The following is a 23,308-nucleotide window of genomic DNA, read 5'->3' as shown; positions in this document are numbered from 1 at the left end:
ATGTCGTTTGGTCGGAAAATATTTTTCCGACCAAACCGACCGACTAATAGATCGGCTTTATAAATAAAAAACTGATTCCGACCGACATCTTCACCAAACCGACCGACCGACGTTGGTTCGGTCGGATCGGTTTTTCGGGGTGCTTTGCTCACCCCTAAATATAGTTGTAAAAATAACGAGAAAATCAGAATAACAAAAAGAGCTTTTTTTTTGCAAAGGTAAATATATTAAAAAAACAAATGACTTCCCAACACTAATGTAACCGATCCAAGCATGTTTAGTAGACCAATATGAAATCCGGTGAGAAGAACCAGTTCAGACAAGACCTCCCAACTAAAAATGCGCTTAAAGAACAGATGATCTCGGGACTCAAAGCTAGCACAAAACACACAGAAAACACGAACGAAAGAATTCCAACGTAGCAAGCCAATCACGCAGCACCAACCAGGCAATGAAAGAATGTTTCGGAATGTTCCCACCGAACCAAAGCAAAGAAGACCAAGGAATAGAAGGTCGAGTCGACTAAAATGCATCCCACACACTCTGTTTGGGGATAAAAATACCGTGGACACGTGGAGGACGCTTATTGGGGTTTAAAATTAAAAGAACTATTCTAGTTCCATCTCGAACCTGCCGAGGAGACCAAATTTATCCGTATGCAAGACTAAGTGTAAAGGCCAGGGTTCGGCCTGAAGGGGTTCAATCTACTCAAACCCGACAGGTTCAACATAGTAAAAGACAGGGATAACCGCCGGTCGTAAGTGCTGTCGGACCCACTACCTATAAATAGAGGGCCTAATTTCACACTCAAGTATCGAATCTCACCTCGAACTTAATATTGAGTCCGACTAGAACTGACTTGAGCGTCGGAGAGTTGGCCCTCTTGTGCAAGTTCATTCTTGAGTTCAGGTCAAGCCGGGGACCGGGTTCGAGCTTGGTTCGTGAAATAACGTTGTGCAATTCTTTGCATAAACATTTGGCGCCATCTGTGGGGAGGACAATTTAAGTCATCCCGTTCTAAGAAACAAACAAAGATGGTTCAGCTAGCAAACTCGACCAACACGGCAAACCAAATAGCTATGGCTGCTAACGATGGCCACCAGAGAGAAGTCGGGGTGGAAGTGGCAGAAGGTCAGATTCAAGAGGGCCTAGGGACCGAACAGCTCCGTAGGTCGGCACGCATCACCACACTTGTTCTGCCAGCGGCACATCCTAAACCAACTAAGGCCAATCGTGGCCGAGGTGGTGCCTCCAAGAGAGCCACCCGAGCTCAGGCCCCAGCTCATACTAAGGAGAATTTTGATGCCCTTCAAAAAGAGATGGAGGCAATGCGCACCCAGATGCGTACCATGGAAGAGATGTATAACGAAATGGTGCAAGCTTCTGGTGCCAGGTCCCGGTTTGAGGACCAAGTGGTGCACGAAGGAGTGCACGAACACGGGGATCTTCACCTCAATCCAGCCGACGAGGAGTACCCCAGAGGCGATGAAAATGCGTAGTATAGTCGCCCGAAGAGTGATCTCCGCGATCATTGATTACGCTTGTTTACATGCGTAAAAAGAAGGTTTTAGATGCTGTTTTTACTATGTTTCAGCTTTGTTTCGGATTTTTCTCGGTCGTTTGAGTTCCAATTCATGCAAAATTCATATATTATGGTTTGTGGTTGGCTTATATTGTATTTATGACGTTTTAGGACCATTTGAGAGTGCAAATTAATCAAAAGAAGCAAAAAGTCGGAAATACCTACATGGGAGGCGCCAGGCGCCTGGGAAGCCTGCAGAAAAACAGTTTTTCTTCCAACTTTGCCCTTAATGAAACGCGTCTTCCAATGCGTTTTGGTGGTTCCAACCGATGCATACGTGTAGAAGAAGTGTTCCACTATCAGTTTGAGCACGATTTGGTCAGTCAAAAGAGTTGGAAATGGGTGATTCACCATCGTTTTAGGACCTACCTAACCAATTCTGCACAGCTATAAATTCCAGCAGCTTCTCCACCAAATGCATCAAGCCTTGCTTCCTTCTCTTGATCATTTTTAGTGTTTCTTTGTTGCTTTCTAAGTACTTTTGAGTTGCTTTCATTAGTTGCTTTTGGTTTTTAAATCCCGAGCACTTTACATTCCTTTATTGAGCTTTGTTTTGTTTCCATTTGTACTTAGTTATTTTCTACTTATTCAAATATATAAAAATCCAGCACTTTGCTTATCTTCCCTTTGCCTTTACTTTATTTTTAGTTAAGAGAGTTGTATTTTTGGAGGAAAGAGCACGTGACACTCCCCCTTGCTTGAAAGAGAAGGGCGAAGCTCTCAATCCCGATAAAAACTCTCCGTTAGCTAACTTTTGTTTTTCACACATGCATTCCAATTTCAACCATTTTACTTGCTGTATTTTCTTCAAAATGTCTTTCTAAATTCCCGTCTCTAGCCCGGTTATGGATAGTTAGCCTTTTATTTCTAAAAAGGGTTGCTAAGAAGTAGTGTTTTTGCTTTCCATTCATTGCTCAACATGTTTTCCCAAAAAGTTAGGATTTAGAGAAGGCCACTGTAAGTCTTAACAAGTCAATACTGAAAAGGTTGCTTATTTGCATTGTTGAGTGGTTAAACCAAGGAGAGGAGCGCCTTAGACATAAGAGTTCCGCTTAAGTAGCCTAGACATAGGACCTTAACCCGAGGTTGCGACTATTTCCATCCTAAAACTAAGATATCTCTCATAATAGACATATTAGGGAATGTCTTAGGACTTTGAACTTGCTTAGACATAAGTCAAGTGAAAAGCGTAGTCGTTGGTTCCTAAAGTAAAATACATATCGTCCTTAGCATATCCTTGATTCTTTGTTGGCTAACTTGAAGTAATTCGGGCTAGGTTTTATCATTATAAGTCCAAATCCCAAATCCAAAACCATTATTTGTGACCGCTTCCCATTTTACAAGAATCACTCATTTCAACATTCACTATTCTTTAAAACTTTAGAGTTTGGAAATTATTTAGAAGTCCTTGAGGATCGATACTTGGATACTCCATCCATTTTATATTACTCTGACAGGTGTGCGCTTGCATCTATATAATTGTTACCACGCTTAGTGCGTGCGTTCAGCATAAACGCCCAGTCAATCATCTTAACAGAAAGAGAAGCTCGTCCCTCCGAAGAGGACGAAGTCCAGCATGCTCGCACAAAAACTCCAACCAGCAGGCCGAATCTTCTTACAACCCAATAGTTCCTGAGGGAATGATTACTAGGGAAGAGTTCGACCAACTTAAGAGCAAATTTGATGCTCAGGTTGAAGCCTTAAAGGCAAGGTGCGAGGTAAAAATGAGTGCATTTGATGATGGCGACTTAGGAGAATCGCCATTCACCTCGGACATCTTGGAGGCTCCCATCCCTCCAAAGTTCAAAACTCCCACTATGAAACCATATGATGGGTCTAAGGACCCAAAAGACTATGTTGAGGTTTTTGAAGGCCTCATGGATTTTCAAGCGGCAACAGATGCCATCAAATGTCGCGTCTTCCAGATCGCACTTACCGGCAGCGCCCGCTTGTGGTATAGAAGATTGCCGGCCAAGTCGATATCGACCTACTCTCAGCTGAGGAAAGAGTTCATCAGTCAATTCTCTTCTCGGCACTATGACAGAAGGACAGCGACTCATCTCGCCACCATCAGACAGAAGGAGGGCGAGACGCTTAGAGAATACGTTACAAGGTTTCAGGAGGAGCAGCTGAAAGTCGTGCACTGCTCCGATGATTCGACCATGTGCTACTTTCTCACCGGCCTGGCCGACGAGACCCTTATCGTAAAACTTGGAGAGGAAGCTCCAACTACCTTCGCTGAGGTTTTGCAAAAGGAGAAGAAAGTTATCGATGGACAGGAACTCCTCCGGACCAAGACTGGCCGGCCAGAAAAGTAGATCGACCTCAAGAAGTCCGACCAAGACAAAAGGAAAGCTGATTCCAAGTCTAAGGACAAGGGGTCATCCTCCTCCAATAGCCGAACTGATTATCGCAGGTCAGACAGCGGTCTCAACCGAAGCTGACCTTACGAGCATTATACTCCTACCACCATCCCCATCTCAGAAATACTTACAAATATTGAGGAGACTGGGATGGAGAAACTCCTCAAGCGACCTGAGAAGCTCCGAGGAGACCCAAAAAAGTGCAACAAAGATAAATATTGCCGTTTTCATCGTGATCACGGCCATAACACATCGAGTTGCTGGGAACTCAAGTGCCAGATTGAAGACCTCATTTAAGATGGCTACTTCAAAAAATTTGTTGGCAAACCGAGGTCTAACTCGGTAGAAAAGAAAGAAGAGAGGAAGCGTTCAAGGACGCCACCTCGTCGAGATGACCGACCTGCGGTCATCAACACCATTTTCGGAGGCCCAAGTGGGGGCCAGTCTAGAAATAAAAGGAAGGAATTAGCTCGCGAAGCCAGGCACGAGGTGTGCACTATTAGGGAGCAAGGACCGACCTGCTTCATTACCTTCGATGATTCCGACCTGCAGGAGGTCTACTTGCCCCACAATGACGCATTGGTGATCGCCCCTCTCATTGATCATGTCTTGGTCCGAAGAGTATTGATAGATGGGGGCGTGTCTGCCAATATTCTGTCCCTTACAACATACCTCGCCCTGGGATGGACCAGGTCACAGTTGAAAAAGAGTCCAACACCCTTGGTTGGATTCTCTAGAGAATCGGTCTCCCTAGAAGGGTGTATTGACTTGCCGGTTACAATAGGGTAAGACGATACACAAGTCACGCAGATGGTCGAGTTCGTCGTGGTCGACGGCAGGTCAGCCTACAATGCCATCTTTGAGAGACCTATCATCCACTCGTTCTGGGCTGTTCCCTCAACGCTTCATCAAGTTTTGAAGTACTCAACTCCCAATGGAGTGGGCACAGTTCGAGGAGAGCAGAAGACTTCAAGGGAGTGTTATGCCTCCACACTCAAAGGATCAGCGGTGTGCGCTCTCGAAAAACAAGCCAATTGGACCAGGGAGCAAAAGTCAGAGGCCGACCTACCCAGGGAATGCAAAATGGAGCTCTCTCCCCCAATAGAGAAGCTCGAGCTTATTCCTTTGCTTAGCTCTGAAAAGTAAGTAAGCATAGGCACCAAGCTGGGGGGCCACTAATAGGGAGGAGCTGATCAACTTCCTCAGGTCCAACTCGGACGTTTTTGCATGGTCCCACGAGGACATGCCTGGCATAGACCCAAAGATCACGGTGCATCGCTTCAACATAGATCCATCATTCTGACCTGTAAAGCAAAAGAGAAGACCTGTAAATAAGGAGAGGAGTGATGTAATTGTTGAAGAAGCAAACAAACTTTTAAAAGCTGAATATATAAGAGAAATTATGTATCCCGAGTGGCTCTCTAATGTTGTATTAGTGAAAAAATCCAACGGGAAGTGGATAATGTGTGTAGACTTTACAAATTTAAATAAGGCATGCCCAAAAGACTGCTTCCCACTGTCGAGGATCGACCAGCTTGTAGACGTAACAGCCGGTCACTAGCTGTTCACCTTCATGGATGCTTACTCCGGGTACAACCAAATCAAGATGCATGTCCCAGATCAAGATCATATTGCATTCATAACAGACCAAGGTCTGTACTGCTATAAGGTTATGCCCTTCAGTCTAAAGAACGCAGATGCGACCTACCAAAGAATGGTGAATAAGATGTTCGCCAAGCAGATCGGTCGGAACATGGAAGTGTATGTGGACGACATGCTTGTCAAGAGCAAGCAGTCAAAGTCGCATCTTTTCGATCTGACCGAAGCCTTCGGAGTTCTACGAAAGTATCAAATGAAGCTTAATCCAGCTAAATGTGTCTTTGGGGTCTCCTCAGGTAAATTCCTAGGCTTCATGGTAAACAACCATGAAATCAAAGCTAACCCAGAGAAGATAAAGGTCGTGCTCGAGATGGAAGCACCCAAAACTCTTAAGCAGCTTCAATGCCTCAATGGAAGGACTACAACCCTGAATAGATTCGTCTCGAGGTCAACTGACAAATGCCTTCCTTTCTTCAAAGTCTTGAGAAAGAAATGACCATTTGAATGGACGACTGAGTGTGAGCAAGCCCTGGATCAATTGAAGACTTACCTCTGCTCGGCACCACTGCTCGCCAAGCCTCTGCCGAGACACAAGCTTCACTTGTATCTGGCGGTATCCGATAGTGCCGTCAGCTAGGCCCTAATTAAGCATGAGGGAGTACGCCAAAGTACAGTTTACTACACGAGTAACGCCATGACCGAGGTCGAGACCAGGTATCCACAAATGGAAAAGCTGGCCCTCGCCTTGGTCACCTCGGCCCGAAGACTTAGGCCGTATTTCCAAGCACACCCTATCATGGTGCTTACCAATTTACCCCTAAAAAACATCTTCCACAAACCAAAAACATCAGGACGCTTGATGAAGTGGGCAATGGAGTTGAGCGAGTACGATATCCAGTTCGGACCTAGAACTGCATTAAAGGGGCAAGCAGTTGCAAACTTCATCGCAGAGCTCACCCAGCCATCTCTGCCCACCGACTCCGACCTTCCATGGACGATCTATGTAGATGGATCTTCCAACGAAAAAGGGTGCGGAGCGGGAATCCTCTTACTTCTGCAAGAAGCTGAGCATAAGCCATCTCAGTTCGTCCCCCGCCCATCCAAAAGCTAATGGACAAGTTGAAGCGATAAACAAGATCATTAAGCGCGGACTTAAGCTGAGACTGGATTCCAGGAAAGGTAGGTGGGCCGAGGAGCTACTCGAAGTGCTGTGGTCATATCGAACCACCCCAAGAGAGTCAATCGGTGAAACTCCATTCTCACTGGCCTTCGGCTCCGAAGCTGTTGTCCCAGTAGAGATCGGCATGCCAACAGACAGAGTGGAACAGTACGAACCAGTAAGGAATGAGGAAGAGCTACTCCTCAACCTTGACTTGTTAGAAGAAAGAAGAGAAATGGCTCAGCTATGCCTGGCAGAGTACTAAAACAGAATGACCAGACATTACAACGCTCGAGTTCGACCTCGAAGTTTTCAAGTCGAACATTTGGTCTTAAGGAAGATTAAGAGACACGTGGACACCCTTGACCCAAGTTGGGAGGGACCGTTCGAAGTTAAAGGCATAGTCCGACCAGGAACGTACATACTGGCCGATCTGGAAGGAAACGTGCTTGCGCATCCATGGAATGCAGAGCACTTAAAGCGTTATTACCCTTGAAATGTTAAAATAGTCCTTGAATGGCTTGTAAAAATTTTCAAGGGGATGAAATTTTAATAAACAGTGGAGCTATTTAATTTCATGACTCCGAGTCCAATGAGAAATTAAATGGGGGCCAAAGACTTCTATAGGACTTAAACCTGACAAAGTAATTACTGCCAAGGTAAATTTTATAAAATTCAATCCTCTAAGCCTACGGGTTCGAGGTGCGATGTCAAAATTATTTATGAACTTAAAATTCAATGCTTTGAACATCTAAGTTAAAGGTGCGACGTGGAAAGTTCTTTCATGAAATTTAATCCTCTAAGCCTACGGGTTCGAGGTGCGATGTCAAAATTATTTATGGACTTAAAATTCAACCCTTTGAACATCTAAGTTAAAGGTGCGATGTGGAAAGTTCAGTTGTTCAATATTACCTCGTGGACTTCCGAGTTCGAGGAGAAATGCTGAATTTAATAAAGGAAACTCTCAAATTTAAACCTTAAGGAAAAGGCGCGATGTGACAAAGTTTCTTTCGAATTCAATCCTTTAAACTTTTGAGTTAGAGGTGCGAGATGAAATTGTTTATATGTGATCAATTCTAATAAATTTTAGAAGCTTAAGGAAAAAGTAAGAAGAGAGCAGAGCACAATGTACAGAGCTGGAGAAGTGAAAATTTCATTAGAGGACAGAGCAAGGCTTGTGTACCTTGTAGCTCTGTTCAAAGACTTGTAAAAAAAAAACAAAAAAACAAAAACAAACAACAACAAATAACAAGAAGCTCAGAAACGTCAGTCGATGCCGAGGTGAGAGGACAGTTCACCTTGGGAGCCCAGAAGGTTGACCTCCGAGACCCGCCTTGCTGTGAAGGAGCTTCTTCTTGGGTGGTGCCGACCTCAACCCGCTCCTGATTAGGGGCATCATCTTCTTCCAGGTCAGAATAGTCAGAGTCCAGTTCTTTGACGTACTTTTCCACCAAGGATGTAGGGCCTGGAGTGTTGTTAGGCCCAGAAGCCCATTTCTCAATATACCTCTTTTTCAGATCGCTGAGGTGGATCTGGAGGTGGGGCATGTCGGCAGCAATGCCCTTCATCAGAAACTTGAAGCCCGCGTCACTGAAGTCCTTGGCGAACCCATCAAAGTCTGGGTGTTGCCTGAACATTGCTTCCAAAAGAGCTCCGTTGTTGAGGCGTTCCTTCTCCACCTTGAGCTTGGCAGTAAGGCACCCTAGTCCATCTCCTCAAGGATTTGAGCCAGGTCGTCCTTCTCCTTCAGGAGCTGGAACTTCTCCTTCTCCAACCCCTTTGTGATGGCGTGAGCAGCTCGGAGGTGGGCCTTGTGCTTTTCTTCTTCTCTTTTCAGCAACTGAGCCTTGGCCTCAACCTCGGCTTTCAAAGTCTCCAATTCGAAGCGAGCTTTCAGTAGCTCACCCTTCATTATGGTGGCAGCTTCCAAGGTAGCAGAGGAATTCGCACTCTCTCTCGCTGCCAAGATTTCCCTTCCATCCAGCTTGGTCTTCACCATAATCGCCGAGTGAATGGAAGCAATGATCGCCTACGAGGACAAAACATACGAAGGTTAGACCGAGCTACGAATTGCGAAAAGGAAAGCAAGTGAAAAGCAAGAAGCAAGTCTTACCTCAGCGGCGTGGTCAATGGTCCGTTGCAGTATGGACCCAAGGTCACTTACGAACTTAGGATGCCCTTCTGAGGCAGCGGTCCAAGCTGGCGGTCGAGATGCGGGACACCTGGTCCTTTACCTCGGAGCTCGATGGTTCAGTTCTGAACCGCATCTTCACATCGGACGTCCCCCCATCCGAGCTTCGGGGTCGTCCACCAGGTCAGCGTGGCTTGAGGGCAGAGGCTCACGAGGTCCAACCTCTAAGGAGGAGGTGGTTTTCTTCTTCTTCCTTCTCCTCCTCAGAGGAGAGTCTTCTCTTACCTCACATAGAGGTGACACGTCCAGCGCCTCAGACTCATTCCTTGGACGCTTTTCCCTGGAGTGTTCCCCAGCAGAATCCAACTCGATCACCGGAGTTGGAACTTCAGAAGACGGCCCAGCTTTGTCTTGGACCGTAGGACGAGTCACAGCAGGAGTTGTTGGTTTCGTACCTTGAACAGTCTTAAGAGTGTGAGCACGGCCCTTAGACTTGCGCTTCACACTGCCTGTGAATCCACACACCATTGCTACAAAATAAACAAGCAAAAAGTTAGAAACCAAAATCAAAACATAAATGGAAAGCAAGGTCGAGTTCGGCTTACCGAGCTTAGAGTTTGGTCTTGAGTCTTCGACTGGACGCACTAAGGGGTTGTAGTCTAACAACCCAGACTCAAGCAGCAATCGGTCAGTCACCAAGGTTCCGACCTTCCTGCCACTTGGGAAGCGATCCTTGTAATACTTGAGAGTGTCCCAAGATGCTTGAGTTAGCTGGGAATTGGTTTGATTGACACTGCACAAGACATAGAAGAATTGAAGTCAGATATGAAAGCCAGAGAGTTGTAAGATCTAGAGTTGCAAAAATAATCAAAACGACCTCATACCTAAATTCCCGAACCTAATGGGAACGTCAAAGAAGGGAAGACAAGACTCGTTCTTTGCCAACCATCCTCCAGAGGCAAAGAACCACTTCTTCACCCATCCCTTGATGGAGGCCGGCCTTTTAACTATACCACATGCGCCCTTCCTTGCGCACATGTAGTACCGACCTGGCTTCTTAGCTATCATTTTGGCATCGAAGTATGCTAGGAGCTGGTAGACATCAAGCAGCTCGACCCCATCCTCTTCCCGAGCTCGCAACCAGAAAAGAATGGCCAAAGCAAAAATGACACCCCATTAATTGGGGGCCACTTGAACAGGGGCCAAGCCAGTTCGATTTAGAAACTCCTGGACAAGAGGGTGAAGGGGAAGTCTGAGGCCGTACTCAAACATCTTCAAGTAAAGAGTGACCCACCCCTCTAGAGGGTTGTTAGCTCTTTCTCCTTCCTCCGGAATCCTAAAGATGATGTCATTTGGAATACTGAACCCCCTACGGAGGGGTCCGAGGTAGTGCTCAGGCATTTTCGAAGGGTATTCCAAAACCTGGCCCGAGTTGGAAGTATCACTGTCCTCCCCATCATCAGAAAATCTAAAATTCTCTATCTCTTCCAACTCGGACTCTAACTTAAGAGCTAAGTCCTCCCCAGAGTCACTTGGTTTGGGGGGCAAACTGCTTATAGTCCGACCTACGCTACCTAAACTATCATTACTGGAGGGGGAAGACATGAAAACCACCATATTCAAAATAAAGATTAGAAGAATGACTGACCTACGAAGGGTTCGAGCTGATTTCAGATCGAACTCCAAAAATTCAGGAAGCTAAGATTTGACCTGAAGTTTCGGAACTATTTATAGCTAACAGGAAAAATCCATATGTCGTACACGTGTAACGAACAAGTGGCTAGGATCATCTCGAAATTCGTAACAACTGAATACTCGAGTGCCTCGACAGCCTGGCAGATCGAAATATCTTCCACAACGGTCATATTTTCTCTATGAATTAGAAGTCGCCACGTGTCCTAAATTGAATCAGGTAACTTCTCTGCCAGATCGAGATCGAACCTGACAGAGAGGGGGCCAATGTTCGGGGATAAAAATACAGTGGACACGTGGAAGACGCTCATTGGTGTTTAAAATTAAAAGAACTATTCTAGGTCCATCTCGAACCTGCCGAGGAGACCAAATTTATCCGTATGCAAGACTAAGTGTAAAGGCCAGGGTTCGGCCTGAAGGGGTTCGATCTGCTCAAACCCGACAGGTTCAACATAGTAAAAGACAGGGATAAACGCCAGTCGTAAGTGCTGTCGGACCCACTACCTATAAATAGAGTGTTGGGTGTGTTGCCCTAAACTCGTAGTTTGTTTTTTGTAAAAACAAATGTCTATTTAATAAAGTTTTATTCAATAAATTTGTTGTTGAATCATAGCTTTGCATTGTCCAAAATCCAATAAACTAAACATCCAAGGTTATTTATGATGTAATCGGGATAGTATATATACTGGGTATATAGTTGATATACGGGGTATATATTTGATATACCCCTGATATATGAATGGATAATGTCCCGTGAATAACCCAAAGGATCTATAATATATGGATAAGGCTGGGTACCTTATCCTGGCAACACTATGGATACGGTCCACTCTGTAAAGGTTACAGACGACTCGATCCAGGTCGTTCGTGTGGAGACATGCGAGTGGGGATATCCTATATAATGAGTTTGTATAAGACTGGACCACGAAATAGGCAATCTTTAGATGTAACACCGTTAACTAATAGGTTGCTATTTCTTAGGATGACCAGGCAACTCATTCTCAATCCTGAGTGAGTTATGGACTCCTGCCCGTGAAGGCTCGTCCTTTGATCTGTATGCGTGAGAGTGGCCCGAGTCGCCGACTCAACATTCCTACCATTTTGGGGACGAGACCGAGTGGGGAGCTGGGAACATAACTTCACAAGATGGAATTCACTCCTCCCCGACTTTAGGGGAGTAGATGAGTGTTCCCTTAAATGCTGACTCCAGGACTTGAACAAGGGGCCCCACCCTCTCATTGGCCGAGAGGGACTTCCGGTTATTGGTTGGACCATAACCGGGTTGTTCATTAGAGGAGCAGTGGTGTTTAAGGAGTAAGATGTGACTCAGGAGTAAAACGGTAGTTTGACCCATCTTGAGTTACGAACACTCGTGAAGGATTGACTCGTCATTAATGGTCGTATATCCATGGACACGAAAACATTCTGCAGTGAGAAGAGTGCAACTGCGGGTCTTTAGTGGAATGACCCGTAGTTAACGAATCTAGATTAACTCGGTCAATGAGTTTGACCGATTAATCTTGCATCGTTGGAGCTTCAGATCTGTAGGTCCATTAGGTCCCCTTGCTAGCTCATAACGGATAAAACGAGGATCAAGTTTTTGGAAGAATTTGAATTGTTCAAATTACTTAAGGGATTATATGTATATTGATATATTATAATATATAGTTAATTGTAAATTAAAACTATATATTATGATAGATATTATTTGAATGAGATTCAAATAAAATTAATATAAATAAGATTCATATTAAAACTATAGGTTAAAAATAATGTGCATAAGATGTACATTAAAACTATAGGTTATACGAAAGAAATGTTTTAGAATATGATTCTAATTTTATAATAAATAATTAAGTGTTAATTATTTATGTATATATATATATATTAATTATTATATATATATTTATATATACATATATATATATTATATTAATAGTTATTATTATTAATATTAAACTCCCTGCAATATTGCAGGGGAGTGGGAGGTTGCTGTGACGTGGGGAGTTACCCTACGTCATTGTTTATCTTCTTCAACGGTTGGAGAAAACAGAACAGTATGAGGAAAAAAACTCCCATTGATTTTCTCTCAAAAAATCAAGCTCTCTCTATCTGATCTTTTCCCTCTCATTCCAAAGAACTGCTCCTACAAACACGGTCTCGTACCCAGAGGATAGCGAGGAAGATCCGGTGGTGGTGTTCGAGGGGAACTCACTGAAGAAACGTTTTCAAAGGTTTGGTTTTTCCCTTGTATTTTCTTCTTTCCATTTGGATTTTGTATCCCGAAAATCAACAACGAAGATCTGCTTCCGCTCTGGGAATCACATCCGTTCATAGAGGGCCTCATTTCACACTCAGGTATCGAATCTCAACTCGAACTTAATATTGAGTCCGACCATAACTGACTTGAGAGTCGGAGAGTTTGCCCTCTTGTGCAGGTTCATTCTTGAGTTCAGGTCAAGCCGGGGACCGGGTTCGAGCTTGGTTCGTGAAATAGCGTTGTGCAATTCTTTGCATAAACACACTCGACACCAAGAAAAGATACGATGACGCCAGAATCAAAATGGGCACATCTTCCCTCCCAACCAAAACCGGCACAAATGAAACCTCAGAGACCAACTGAAAAAGATTGGCCGACCCCCGAGACCAGCTCGACAAACCATCGGGAAAAAGAAAATAAGCAACCTTTGTCCGGGACAAGCTTACAGCATCATGGATAATCCAATCACCAAACCTCGGATAAATCGGACCCTTCGGAAGCCAAGCGTCGTGCCAAACAAAACAACGCTGACCATCTCCAATCGCAAACTGAACCAAAGGTCGAAAAGCATCCCAGACAGAAAGAATATCCCGCCAACACCAAGAGAAGCAAGGCGAAGCACGAATGGTCCAAATACAATCCCCTCGAATAATATAGGTCTCCACCCAAGCCACCCAGAAAGAACCAGCCTGCATATAGAGCAGCTATAGCAGCTTCATTATAGCAGCCGAATTCCAAGCAGCCAAGTGACATACACCTAACCCCCTTCCCGCAACGGAATACACACCTCAGACCACGCTACCTTAGTCCCTGACCGCCCCCTCTCACGTCCACAAGAAAGAATACAGAATCCGCTCAACATCATCGACAACTCGAGCTGGAAGAAGAAACACACTAGCCCAATAAACCTGAAACTCTATAAAACCGACCAAATAAGTTGCAACTGGCCAGCAAAAGAAAGTATCCGAGGCGACCAACTCCGAACACGAGAGACAATTCGCTCAAGCAGAGGCTGACAATCACAATAAGTGAGCCGTCACAAAAGGAGCGAAATCCCAAGATAACAAACAGGAAGCGAACCCACCGAAAAACCTAAGAAAGCCGCCAATTGCTCTATTTCAACATCAGGAAGACCCGCCCCAAAAAACGAGCTCTTCCAAGTATCCGCGACAAGCCTCACCAATTCTCAGAAAGATGCCAAAACATCCTTAACAAAGGATAAAGAACTAAGATCCCCATGAGAGAAGATCATCAGGTCATCTGCGAAACATAAATGAGTCAGACCAACCCTATCACACTTATGATGAAACCGAAAACCCGACGGCGGCTTTTCAACATTCGGGACAATACCTCCATGACCATAACAAAAAGATACGGAGATAGAGGATCTCCTTGACGCAAACATCGACGCCTAGGAAAGTACCCCTCAAGTGCACGATTCAAAGAGACCGAGAACATGGGGGAGGTAATACAAGCCCGAACCCAATTCACAAACCGGAACAGAGTCCCAATAGCCAATAAAAGGCCAAAGAGAAAATCCCAATGAACATAATCATAAGCCTTAGAAGATCCACATTTAGAACACACTGGGGAACTCCCCTATTCAAATGATAACCCCCGACAAGCTCCTGACATAACAAAATATTGTCCATAATATGACGCCCTGGCACAAACGCAGACTGATTTTGCTAATAAAACTAGGGAGCCAAACCTTCAAACGATTCGCCAGTAACTTCGTAATGCACTTATAAAGTACATTACAACAGGAAATAGGGCGAAAATCCCCTAGCCTTGAGATGCTATGAGCCTTAGGAATAATAAACGTAACCGACGTCGCATTCACACCAAGAGGCAAGAACAAGGTGTCAAAAAAGTGCAACACAGACCAGCAGAAATCATTCCCCACAACATTCCAGGCTGCTTTAAAAAACCCCACTGGAAAACCATCAGGGCCAGGAGCCTTCCCATTACTCATAGAAAACAAGACACCCTTAACCTCCAAAGCGATCATCGGACGACACAAATCAGTGCAACACTCAACCGGCCAAATAAAATCAAGAATTCCCACAAGCTGATCAGTCAAATCACGATAGCCCACAGGCTCAGACCCTAAGAGATCATGATAAAATTCGAGCAATCTCAGAACGGTCAGTAACCGTTGACCTGCATCATCAATCAAAGAAGCTAACTCATTCCGAACAACCCTGCCTCGAACACTCCAATGGAAAAAAGCAGAATTCTGATCACCCAGAGAAAGCCACTAGACTTAAGACTTCTGACGAAGCGACACCTCCTCTTTCCCAACCCAAGCCTAGAACTCCTTCACCGCCAACCTCTCCTCCCCCTGAGCAGAAAAAGACAACGGGTCACTCAGCAACATCTCTTGGGCTCCATTCGAGCACACGCCTCATGAACACCCTTCTGAATAACACTTAAAGGATGACCCAAACGAGCAACACAGGCTTAAGCGCTCTGAGATTATAGTAGAAGCTCAAAATGGGTGAAACCTGTGGAAACGACTTCCAAGAAGCTCGAATAGAAGGAAGAAATTGTGCATCGGCAACCCAATGGTAAAGAAACCTAAAGGACGGTCGCCTCCTCGGAATAACGACACCCATAGAAAACACAAGATGGCAGTGATCAGAAACACCCCACCCACGAACCTGAACCTAAAAAACAGGAATGGTGTCAACCCAGGCTGAATTGACCAAAACACGATCAAGCCGCTTCAGAATCAAACCAGTTCCCAACTGCCTATTCATCCAAGTAAACCACGGTCCGGACACACGAGGCTCAACAAGATCAGCCTGCAGCAACGTCTCGTCGAACCATACCATTTCTGTCATATCTGGATTACCACCCAAAACCTCCGACAAACTACGAATAACATTAAAATCGCCCATAACCACTCCAGGGCCAGACCACCATGAACAAATAGGCACCGAAGAGTCCCAAAGCGAAGCCTGCTCTGAAGGAGAATTCGTTGCATACACACAAAGAACCTGAATCGAAATCTGAGAGGCCCTGTCTAGGATCACCCCATGCACGAACTGAGAAGAAAGCGCAAGCAAAGTAAAAGCATAACGGCCCGGACGCCACAACACCCAAATTCACCCCAGATCAGAAGAAGAATAACTGCTCACACACTGCCAATGACCCTAAAAGGGTCGAAAAATAGAATCAAAGTTACAACGCAGAACACGAGTTTCCACCAACACAACATAACTCAACACCCACACTACTTAGAAACGAGCGGACTTCCCGGCCCCTTGCGGTGGCATTCAAGCCCCGCACATTCCATGAACACCAACTAGACATGATAAACATGAGGGGACGAGGAAGCCGTTCTCATACTCGGAGAACCCCCAGTCGCTATTTAGCACGTCTGAACACAACTACAGTAAAACCTTCATGCGCATCATATTGAGGCTCATCAAAACCCCCAAAAGGTGAAGAGAAATCACCCCTTCGCACCACTTGACCTGTGTCAGCCACATCCTCAATAACATCCTCACTAGACGCCAATGCAGCAAAACGATTTCCACCCACAATAGGTCGATCTGGTCCTAGATTTGAAACTGTATGCACCTTATCCAAAACCACAGGCTCCTTAGCCAGAACTAAAGGAACCGGCACTAGTGAATCCAAAGAATGCCCAGTAACCTTCGGAGCCTCAACCGACACCTGAGGAACCTTTGGAACCCACACATGCGTAGAAGTAACAGGACGAACTGCATCCAAGTGACAAAAAATACAACATCGAGAGCAACGTCGAGGCTTCAAGGCATACTCAACAGAAATAGAGAATACAACATCACGCACTCAGACTTTTACAGAAGTGGGAAAAGAAGACATATCCCTCATCTCAACACATACCCTAGCAAAGGAGAGCCTACTGCATTCCTCCGTAGCCTTGTCAAGCCAAAGCGGGGTCCCAAGCCCACTAGCAATAGTACTAAAACTTCGCGGGGTTCACATCTCGACTAGGATATTAGAAAAGCTAACCAAGACTGGTACAATATCAAAAGTAAAAGACCTAGGGACAATACCAGGCGTCCACCGAAGGAGAAGCGGCTTACCACCAATATGCCACGGGCCATTGAACAACACCCAATCACACAATGTGTCATGCAAGAACTAGAATAAAATAAGACCATTGTCGAGGAAAGTAATGTTAAGGACAACGGTACCCAGAGTACCCCACGTATCTCCACAATGGTATGATATTGTCCTCTTTGGACATAGCCCTCACGACTTTGCTTTTGGCTTCACCCAAAAGGCCTCATACCAATGGAGATAATTGTCCTCTCTTATATACCCATGATCATTCTCTTCCCTAGCCAATGTGGGACTTTGTTTGCAATCACCATACAAACCCAACAAGTAATAATCGGCTCCTCCACATTTGCCCAAATATGAGCTACCAACCGAGAAAGAGCTTAGTTGTGGTGAAATTTTGATTTTAAGAATTCTGCCACTACAAATATGACAAAATAATGGCATAAATGAAAATAAATTATGTCAGAAATGGGAAAAACAAAAATTTTCTGCTGGAAATACTTTTGACGAGAAATTCATGCGTAGATATTCTTCATTTGTTTAAATATAATTGTTTGACGAGAAATTCAATGAAGAGAAACTCGAATTAATGAACTTAATATGTATTTATATATTAAAATCTATAATATATGATCCTTTAACTAATTCTCTCAAACGTGAACTTTAGTCTTGTTGGTTTTGGATGTTGCACACTCTAAATGGATAGATAACTCACTTTGAATGGGTAGATGACTCTCTAAATGCTCTAAAATCAGTGAATCTCCAATGTTTCAAATGAGGTGACTCTTTCTATTTATAGAGTTTTCATCGAACGACCATGAGAAAAACATCTGACATAATTTGATTTGTAAATTTTAAAATTAATTTAGAACACGTGTAATTTTATGATTGGTATTAAATATAAGAGAATGGTCAACATTAACTTACCTCAGCCGTAATTAACATATATCTCTCACCAAGAAGTAATGAGTTGGAACATTTCTCCTCGATCACTTTGATGTACTAAAAAAAGAAAAAAAAAAGATTGAGAATGGATATAAAAGAATGAAATTAGTGGTGAGGTTGTTGCAATATATAATTAGAAGTTGAGATGTCAATCACCTACCCTCCTGCCCTGCCCTCCAATCCCACCTACCCCCAAAGGAACCGCAAGACGCGCAATTCCCAAATCCCAAATCCCCAAGTATAAAACATTTTCAGTTGACTCTCAATTCCCAATTCCCAATTCGTGAATCTGAAACAAATTTTGAATTCCATGGCTGTGAGCGACACCTTCTACATATCCCATGGATCTCCCACTCTCAGCATCGACGACACCATAGAAGCAAGGCAGTTCTTCCAATCCTGGAAGCAGAAGGTGTTCCCCCAGAAGCCCAAATCAATTCTCTGCATCTCCGCCCATTACGACACGTCGTTTCCAACCCTCAATGTCGTCTCCGGCCCCAACGACACCATCTATGACTTCTATGGCTTCCCCTCCTCCATGTACAAGGTAAGCAAATTTCTGTGTGTATTTATTATTTGGGTCATTTTGCTGGTATGAGAATCGATGGAAAACAGCTAAAATATCCGGCACCGGGAGCTCCGGCGCTGGCGAAGAGGGTGAAGGAGGCTCTGGTGGGGGCCGGGTTCGAGCGGGTGGAGGAGGAGCGGGGGCGAGGGCTGGATCACGGAGCCTGGGTTCCTCTGATGTTCATGTATCCAGAGGCAGACATCCCAGTTTGCCAACTCTCAGTTCAGTCCCGCAAGAACGGGACGTACCATTACAACTTGGGGAGAGCACTGGCTCCTCTCAAGGACGAAGGGGTTCTCATTGTTGCCTCCGGAAGCGCTACGCACAACCTCAGGACCCTCGACCGCGGCGCCAAATCCATCGCGCCATGGGCTCTCGAGTTCGATAATTGGCTCAAGGATGCTCTTCTTCAAGGAAGGTATACAAGTATTTTACTTTCAAGTTTAATCACTGAGCTTCAGAATCTGTAGTTGGAGAATTTTTGTTAGTTGGATTTATGTGATCCATTAGTGACTTTTAAATTTATTATTCATGTTACTTAGTCTTTAAGGTAGAAAATTTATTTAAAATCACTAATTTTTTGAACTATAAATCAAATACAATTTAGAGAGTATTGACCCTATATTGTATATATTTAAAATCTTTCGGTGGAATTAAACCAGCTATTAACGTAGTTGAAGTATGAAATTTAGGACCCTTGTTAGTTTAGCCAAATAGAATGCGCATGTGTTTGTTTGACAAGAATGGTTTGTTATTAGATACGAAGACGTGAACGAGTACGAGAAGAAGGCTCCACATGCAAAAATGGCACATCCGAGTCCAGATCACCTTTACCCGCTCCACGTCGCGATGGGGGCAGCGGGAGGCAATGCGAAAGCAAAGCTGATACACCATAGCTGGGACCTCGGCACCATGTCGTACGCGTCGTACCAGTTCACAGCCCCTTCCCCACCCCACCAATCACATTAACTCTTTGCTTTGGTGTATTAACTCTACTTTATGAACTCTTGTAATAATAAAATGAGGACCACATATTGATGTAATTATAATTATATGTGTTGTTGGATTATTTAATGACCTTGTTTATGCGAGAATAGTGTATATTTGCACTAATTTTTTCTTAAGTTGTGAGGAAAAGAACACTTACTGATCTTTTCACCAAATCGAACACCAGTGATTTAAGCTTCTTTCCGTCCAAACTGCTACTTCTGTTAGCATCTATTTGGAGGGGATAATAGTATTGGGTTTGTAACCTTTAGCAATATTTACTTTAGTATGTACTCTTTAGCCTATATATAGACTTTGTACCATTATTATTAAAGTATGGAGCATATCCCCTATTTTTCAATAGAAATTATGACACTAATTAGGAGTTAGTCTCGAGTTGAGCTGGATTGAATTTCAAGAGATTGTGCATCTTTAAAAAAGGTGTAACTTCCGTCTTTTATAAGAGAAAAGCATTGGGAGTTGTAGCTTTGCCTCTACAGCTGTCTTACACATTCTTTAATAAGTTTTCTATCGACAGTTAGAAGATCAAGCAAAATCATCATTCCTTCAAATTAAAGTTTTTTCTAACAGTTCAAAATGTCAGGAGTAACTTTTCCCAGTGAAATATTTGCATCAAAAATGTACAGTCGCATGGGATAAAGTCAGTATTGGTTTTTAAAAAATAATAATTTTTTTTTTTAAAAGAAAACTTAATTTTTATAAATTGGGTCAATTTCAATTCTTTTTAATCTATTACTATCAAACAAATTTCTTTATCTTAGAACAACATATGAGGTAGGAATCTAACTCACGATAATACTTTTTGGAGGATAAATTTGCTCACTGTACCCAAGTTTAACATCTGATGAAATTACTCAAAACTACACACAACTACAAACATTAACTCCACATATCATTTATAAAACAGCAGCATCCTAATAAGGAAATACTCAGCTCACAAAACACCCACATTATCCATAATCCATAATCCATAATATCCATATACTCATAATTACTATAATCAACAACAATAATGTGTTTGTTTTATCAGTTAACCCTACGGCAGTTGCGCCGCACTTGGCCTCTATAACCTTCCTTGACGTCAAGCAACCCCATCTTGATGATGGCTTGTTGGAAGTCTAAGAAGAACAGCGCCTGGTTCATGACGTAGGCACCGACGATGCCTCTCGTGCGGGGGCTGGCGAACAAGGCCTGGTCCGAGAACAGAACTCCAGCGCCTCTCGACAGCGCGTTGTAGTACACGTTGTCGAAACTGGCTGCCGTGGTGTCGAAGGGCTGGACTGCATTGTCCCCATTGCTGCATGTTCTTGCCAGTGTTCTCCCGAAGTTGGGACTCAGCAGCGGATCCTCGCCGTCCAGTCTGTCTTTGAATGAAACGCATCTTGCCACTCCCAATGTATGAGCCCCTGTAAAAAAAATTTTTGACCTTTCAGACTAAATTATTCGAAATATCATTATAGTATGCAGTTTGCACTTTTGAAGTTTGCTCGTTTGATCGTCAAGCTTTCAAGCAACTCTTTCAATTGAATTTGTAAAAATAAAAATAAAGGTGATGCAAAAATAGTTACTTTTAAAAAATACTATTTAAACCTTTTGTATTTTACTTTTCAACCATTTAATTTATTAATTACATACCTTAAATTAACATTTCCATTGTTTCAAAAAAAAAAAAACATTTCTATTAAAATTTGAACTTTTAAAATGTTTGGGGCAAAATGGTATCCTATCATTTGCAAGTAGTTTCAATTTTAATCCTCATGTAAAAAAAAAATAAAAAATAAAAAATAAAAAATAAAGTTTACTCCAACACTTTTTAATTGGTTAGGTATTTTAATGGAGATTGCCAATGGAGGTTCCTTTCAAACAAATTAAAAGATTTGGGGTCAGATTGGAAAAGTTTAGATGCAGACAAAATATATAGAAACCAACTACATGTAGATAAAGGGTATTTTTAATTTTTTTTTATTATGTTAAATTATCATTTCATGGTGGTTTCAAATTATAGCGGTAAGAATTTGAATTGGCGTGTGCTCCTTCATTCCGAGGTAGGAGGTTCGATCTCCTATATATCCCCAAATTGTTATACTCAAGAAAAATGTTGATAGTATCTTTACTTGATACATTTAGAAAAACATATATCTTAACATAAACGGTCATATATTAGTGATATCAGAGATGTTTGGAGAGATTTAAAAAAGTTATATGGACCAAATTGAAATTCTTTTAATTATATAAACTAAATTAAAATTAAATACAATCATATGAACAAAAAAACAATAATTTAAGTCGTGTTTGAACTATTTTATTTTTTATTTTCTGTTTTAAGAAATTAAGCTTATAAACACTATATCTACTCCTTTTTTTTTTAATCTAAGACAACACTTAAATCTAATTTCAAATTAGAAAAAATATATTTGAAAAAAATAATGAAAAGACATACTAAATAGTTGATAAGGAAATAAGTATAATTTTGAAAAATAGAAAATTAAAAACGAAATATTATTATGAGGAGTATAATTTTCATAAGCTTTTAACCTTTTATTTAGTTGAAGTGTTTTTTAGTTCAACAACATATACGATTAAAAATTCCAACTTTTAACTTTTTAGTTGAGAATTTACGTAGTTGATTACAACTTCTGAATTAAATTTGTATTTTCTACTGAACTATCCCAATTGTAATTGGTGCATGTCTTTGGCTAATAAGTTATGAGTTCAAATTTCCTATCCTCACCTGTTTTTTTTGTATTGTCAAATTTTGTATTTATTGGAAAAATTTAAACATCTCTTTTTTCAATACAACGACATAGAGGAGGTGAGATTCAAATTTAATTGAATAAAAGTTGGATGTATGTTAGGGTTACCTGAAAGTGCGACCATTTGCTGAACAGTAAAGCCACGTTGGGCGAAGGTGTTAATGAGCTGTGAAGCATTAAAGAAAGGAGAAGGCAAATTGGCCGTGTCTTCGATTCTTGACCTGCTTCCGTCCTTCCTTCCCTTTGGTATATCGTAGAATGGACCTCCCGCCTGTCCAAATCTTCTCCATTTTTAAGTCCGAACATGTTGGGTAGGGGATCAAATTAAAAAAAAGAGAGAGGGAAATGTTAAAAGGGTTACCCAAAAGACAGCATCTCTAGCAGCCATAGCCACAATGTCAGCACAAGAAACAACGCCTGGACATTGGCTCTCTAGCTGCTCCTTAATGCCGTCAATAAGCTCGTAACCTCGTAAGCTGAGGTTGGCAGGGGAGTCCTTTTCTGCCATGTTGTCTCGTGTCGAGTCAATCAACACCGATCCATCGCACCCCTGCATACCAACGATATTATCGTTTCAAGTTAGATATCTTATAAATGATTAAATTTACCTCAACTCATTAACTTAAGCTCTTGAGTTTTGAGTTCATTGGTGATTGAGAAAGAGAGTATGTTACCTCGACGAAGCAGTCATGGAAGTGCATTCGAATGAGGGCAGCAGCCAAAGTGGGATCGTTCTGAAGAGCTCGGTTCACAGTGTTCTTCACAATCGGATCCACAAAGGGGCAGCTCATCAAGTAATATCCCATGCTCAAACCATTTACACCTCCCAAATTACTCAACCTCAAACTAAAACCCACAAACAAAATAACACTAACTAAACTTATCGCCATTGCCAAGTAATGTAGGGAGCTTAAGGAGAGATGTGTTTGAAGTTTGTGTATTTATATATGGAGACTGTACTTCTAACTTTTAATTGAGAGACAGAGAAAGTGGGTTCGTCATATTGTCCACTCAAACAAGCCATGATAATAAATAATGATAATTATACAGCTTTTTGCATGTTGGTTTCTAACACCAAACACCAACATTTTTTTTTTTTTTAATTATCAAACCTGGATTCCAATTTCACATAAAATAATTGAACACTCCATGTCAACCCTCTACAAATATTTTGGATTCTTAATTACAT

At 42.6% G+C, this 23,308-nt stretch overlaps 2 protein-coding genes across 2 annotated transcripts; one reads left to right on the top strand and one right to left on the bottom strand.

Moving 5' to 3' along the window:
* Window positions 1–17,934: 17,934 nt before the first annotated feature.
* On the top strand, window positions 17,935–19,432 carry LIGB (catalytic LigB subunit of aromatic ring-opening dioxygenase family). Its single transcript, XM_022293670.2, has 3 exons — window positions 17,935–18,337; window positions 18,406–18,776; window positions 19,117–19,432. The coding sequence occupies exons 1-3, from the start codon at window positions 18,101–18,103 to the stop codon at window positions 19,325–19,327; spliced, it is 819 nt and encodes a 272-aa protein (XP_022149362.1). The 5' UTR covers window positions 17,935–18,100; the 3' UTR covers window positions 19,328–19,432.
* An 809-nt stretch (window positions 19,433–20,241) lies between these two features.
* On the bottom strand, window positions 20,242–23,046 carry LOC111017798 (Peroxidase superfamily protein). Its single transcript, XM_022293671.2, has 4 exons — window positions 22,794–23,046; window positions 22,481–22,669; window positions 22,228–22,390; window positions 20,242–20,772 (listed from the first exon to the last, which is right to left on the bottom strand). The coding sequence occupies exons 1-4, from the start codon at window positions 23,007–23,009 to the stop codon at window positions 20,393–20,395; spliced, it is 948 nt and encodes a 315-aa protein (XP_022149363.1). The 5' UTR covers window positions 23,010–23,046; the 3' UTR covers window positions 20,242–20,392.
* Between the last annotated feature and the right edge of the window lie 262 nt (window positions 23,047–23,308).

The sequence above is a fragment of the Momordica charantia genome, assembly GCF_013281855.1.
Source record: "Momordica charantia cultivar OHB3-1 chromosome 1 unlocalized genomic scaffold, Mcharantia_2.0 BLBB01000001.1, whole genome shotgun sequence".
Lineage (NCBI taxonomy): Eukaryota > Viridiplantae > Streptophyta > Magnoliopsida > Cucurbitales > Cucurbitaceae > Momordica > Momordica charantia.
This window is presented reverse-complemented; position numbering and strand designations above follow the sequence as displayed.

Coding starts and splice junctions, on each gene's coding strand:
- LOC111017798 (XM_022293671.2), bottom strand. CDS start 23,009: ATGGCGATAAGTTTAGTTAGTGTTATTTTGTTTGTGGGTTTTAGTTTG. Junction 22,670..22,793: donor TCCATGACTGCTTCGTCGAG/GTAACATACTCT, acceptor GTTGGTATGCAG/GGGTGCGATGGATCGGTGTT. Junction 20,773..22,227: donor GCAAATGGTCGCACTTTCAG/GTAACCCTAACA, acceptor TTTTTTTTACAG/GGGCTCATACATTGGGAGTG.
- LIGB (XM_022293670.2), top strand. CDS start 18,101: ATGGCTGTGAGCGACACCTTCTACATATCCCATGGATCTCCCACTCTC. Junction 18,338..18,405: donor TCCCCTCCTCCATGTACAAG/GTAAGCAAATTT, acceptor GATGGAAAACAG/CTAAAATATCCGGCACCGGG. Junction 18,777..19,116: donor GATGCTCTTCTTCAAGGAAG/GTATACAAGTAT, acceptor GTTTGTTATTAG/ATACGAAGACGTGAACGAGT.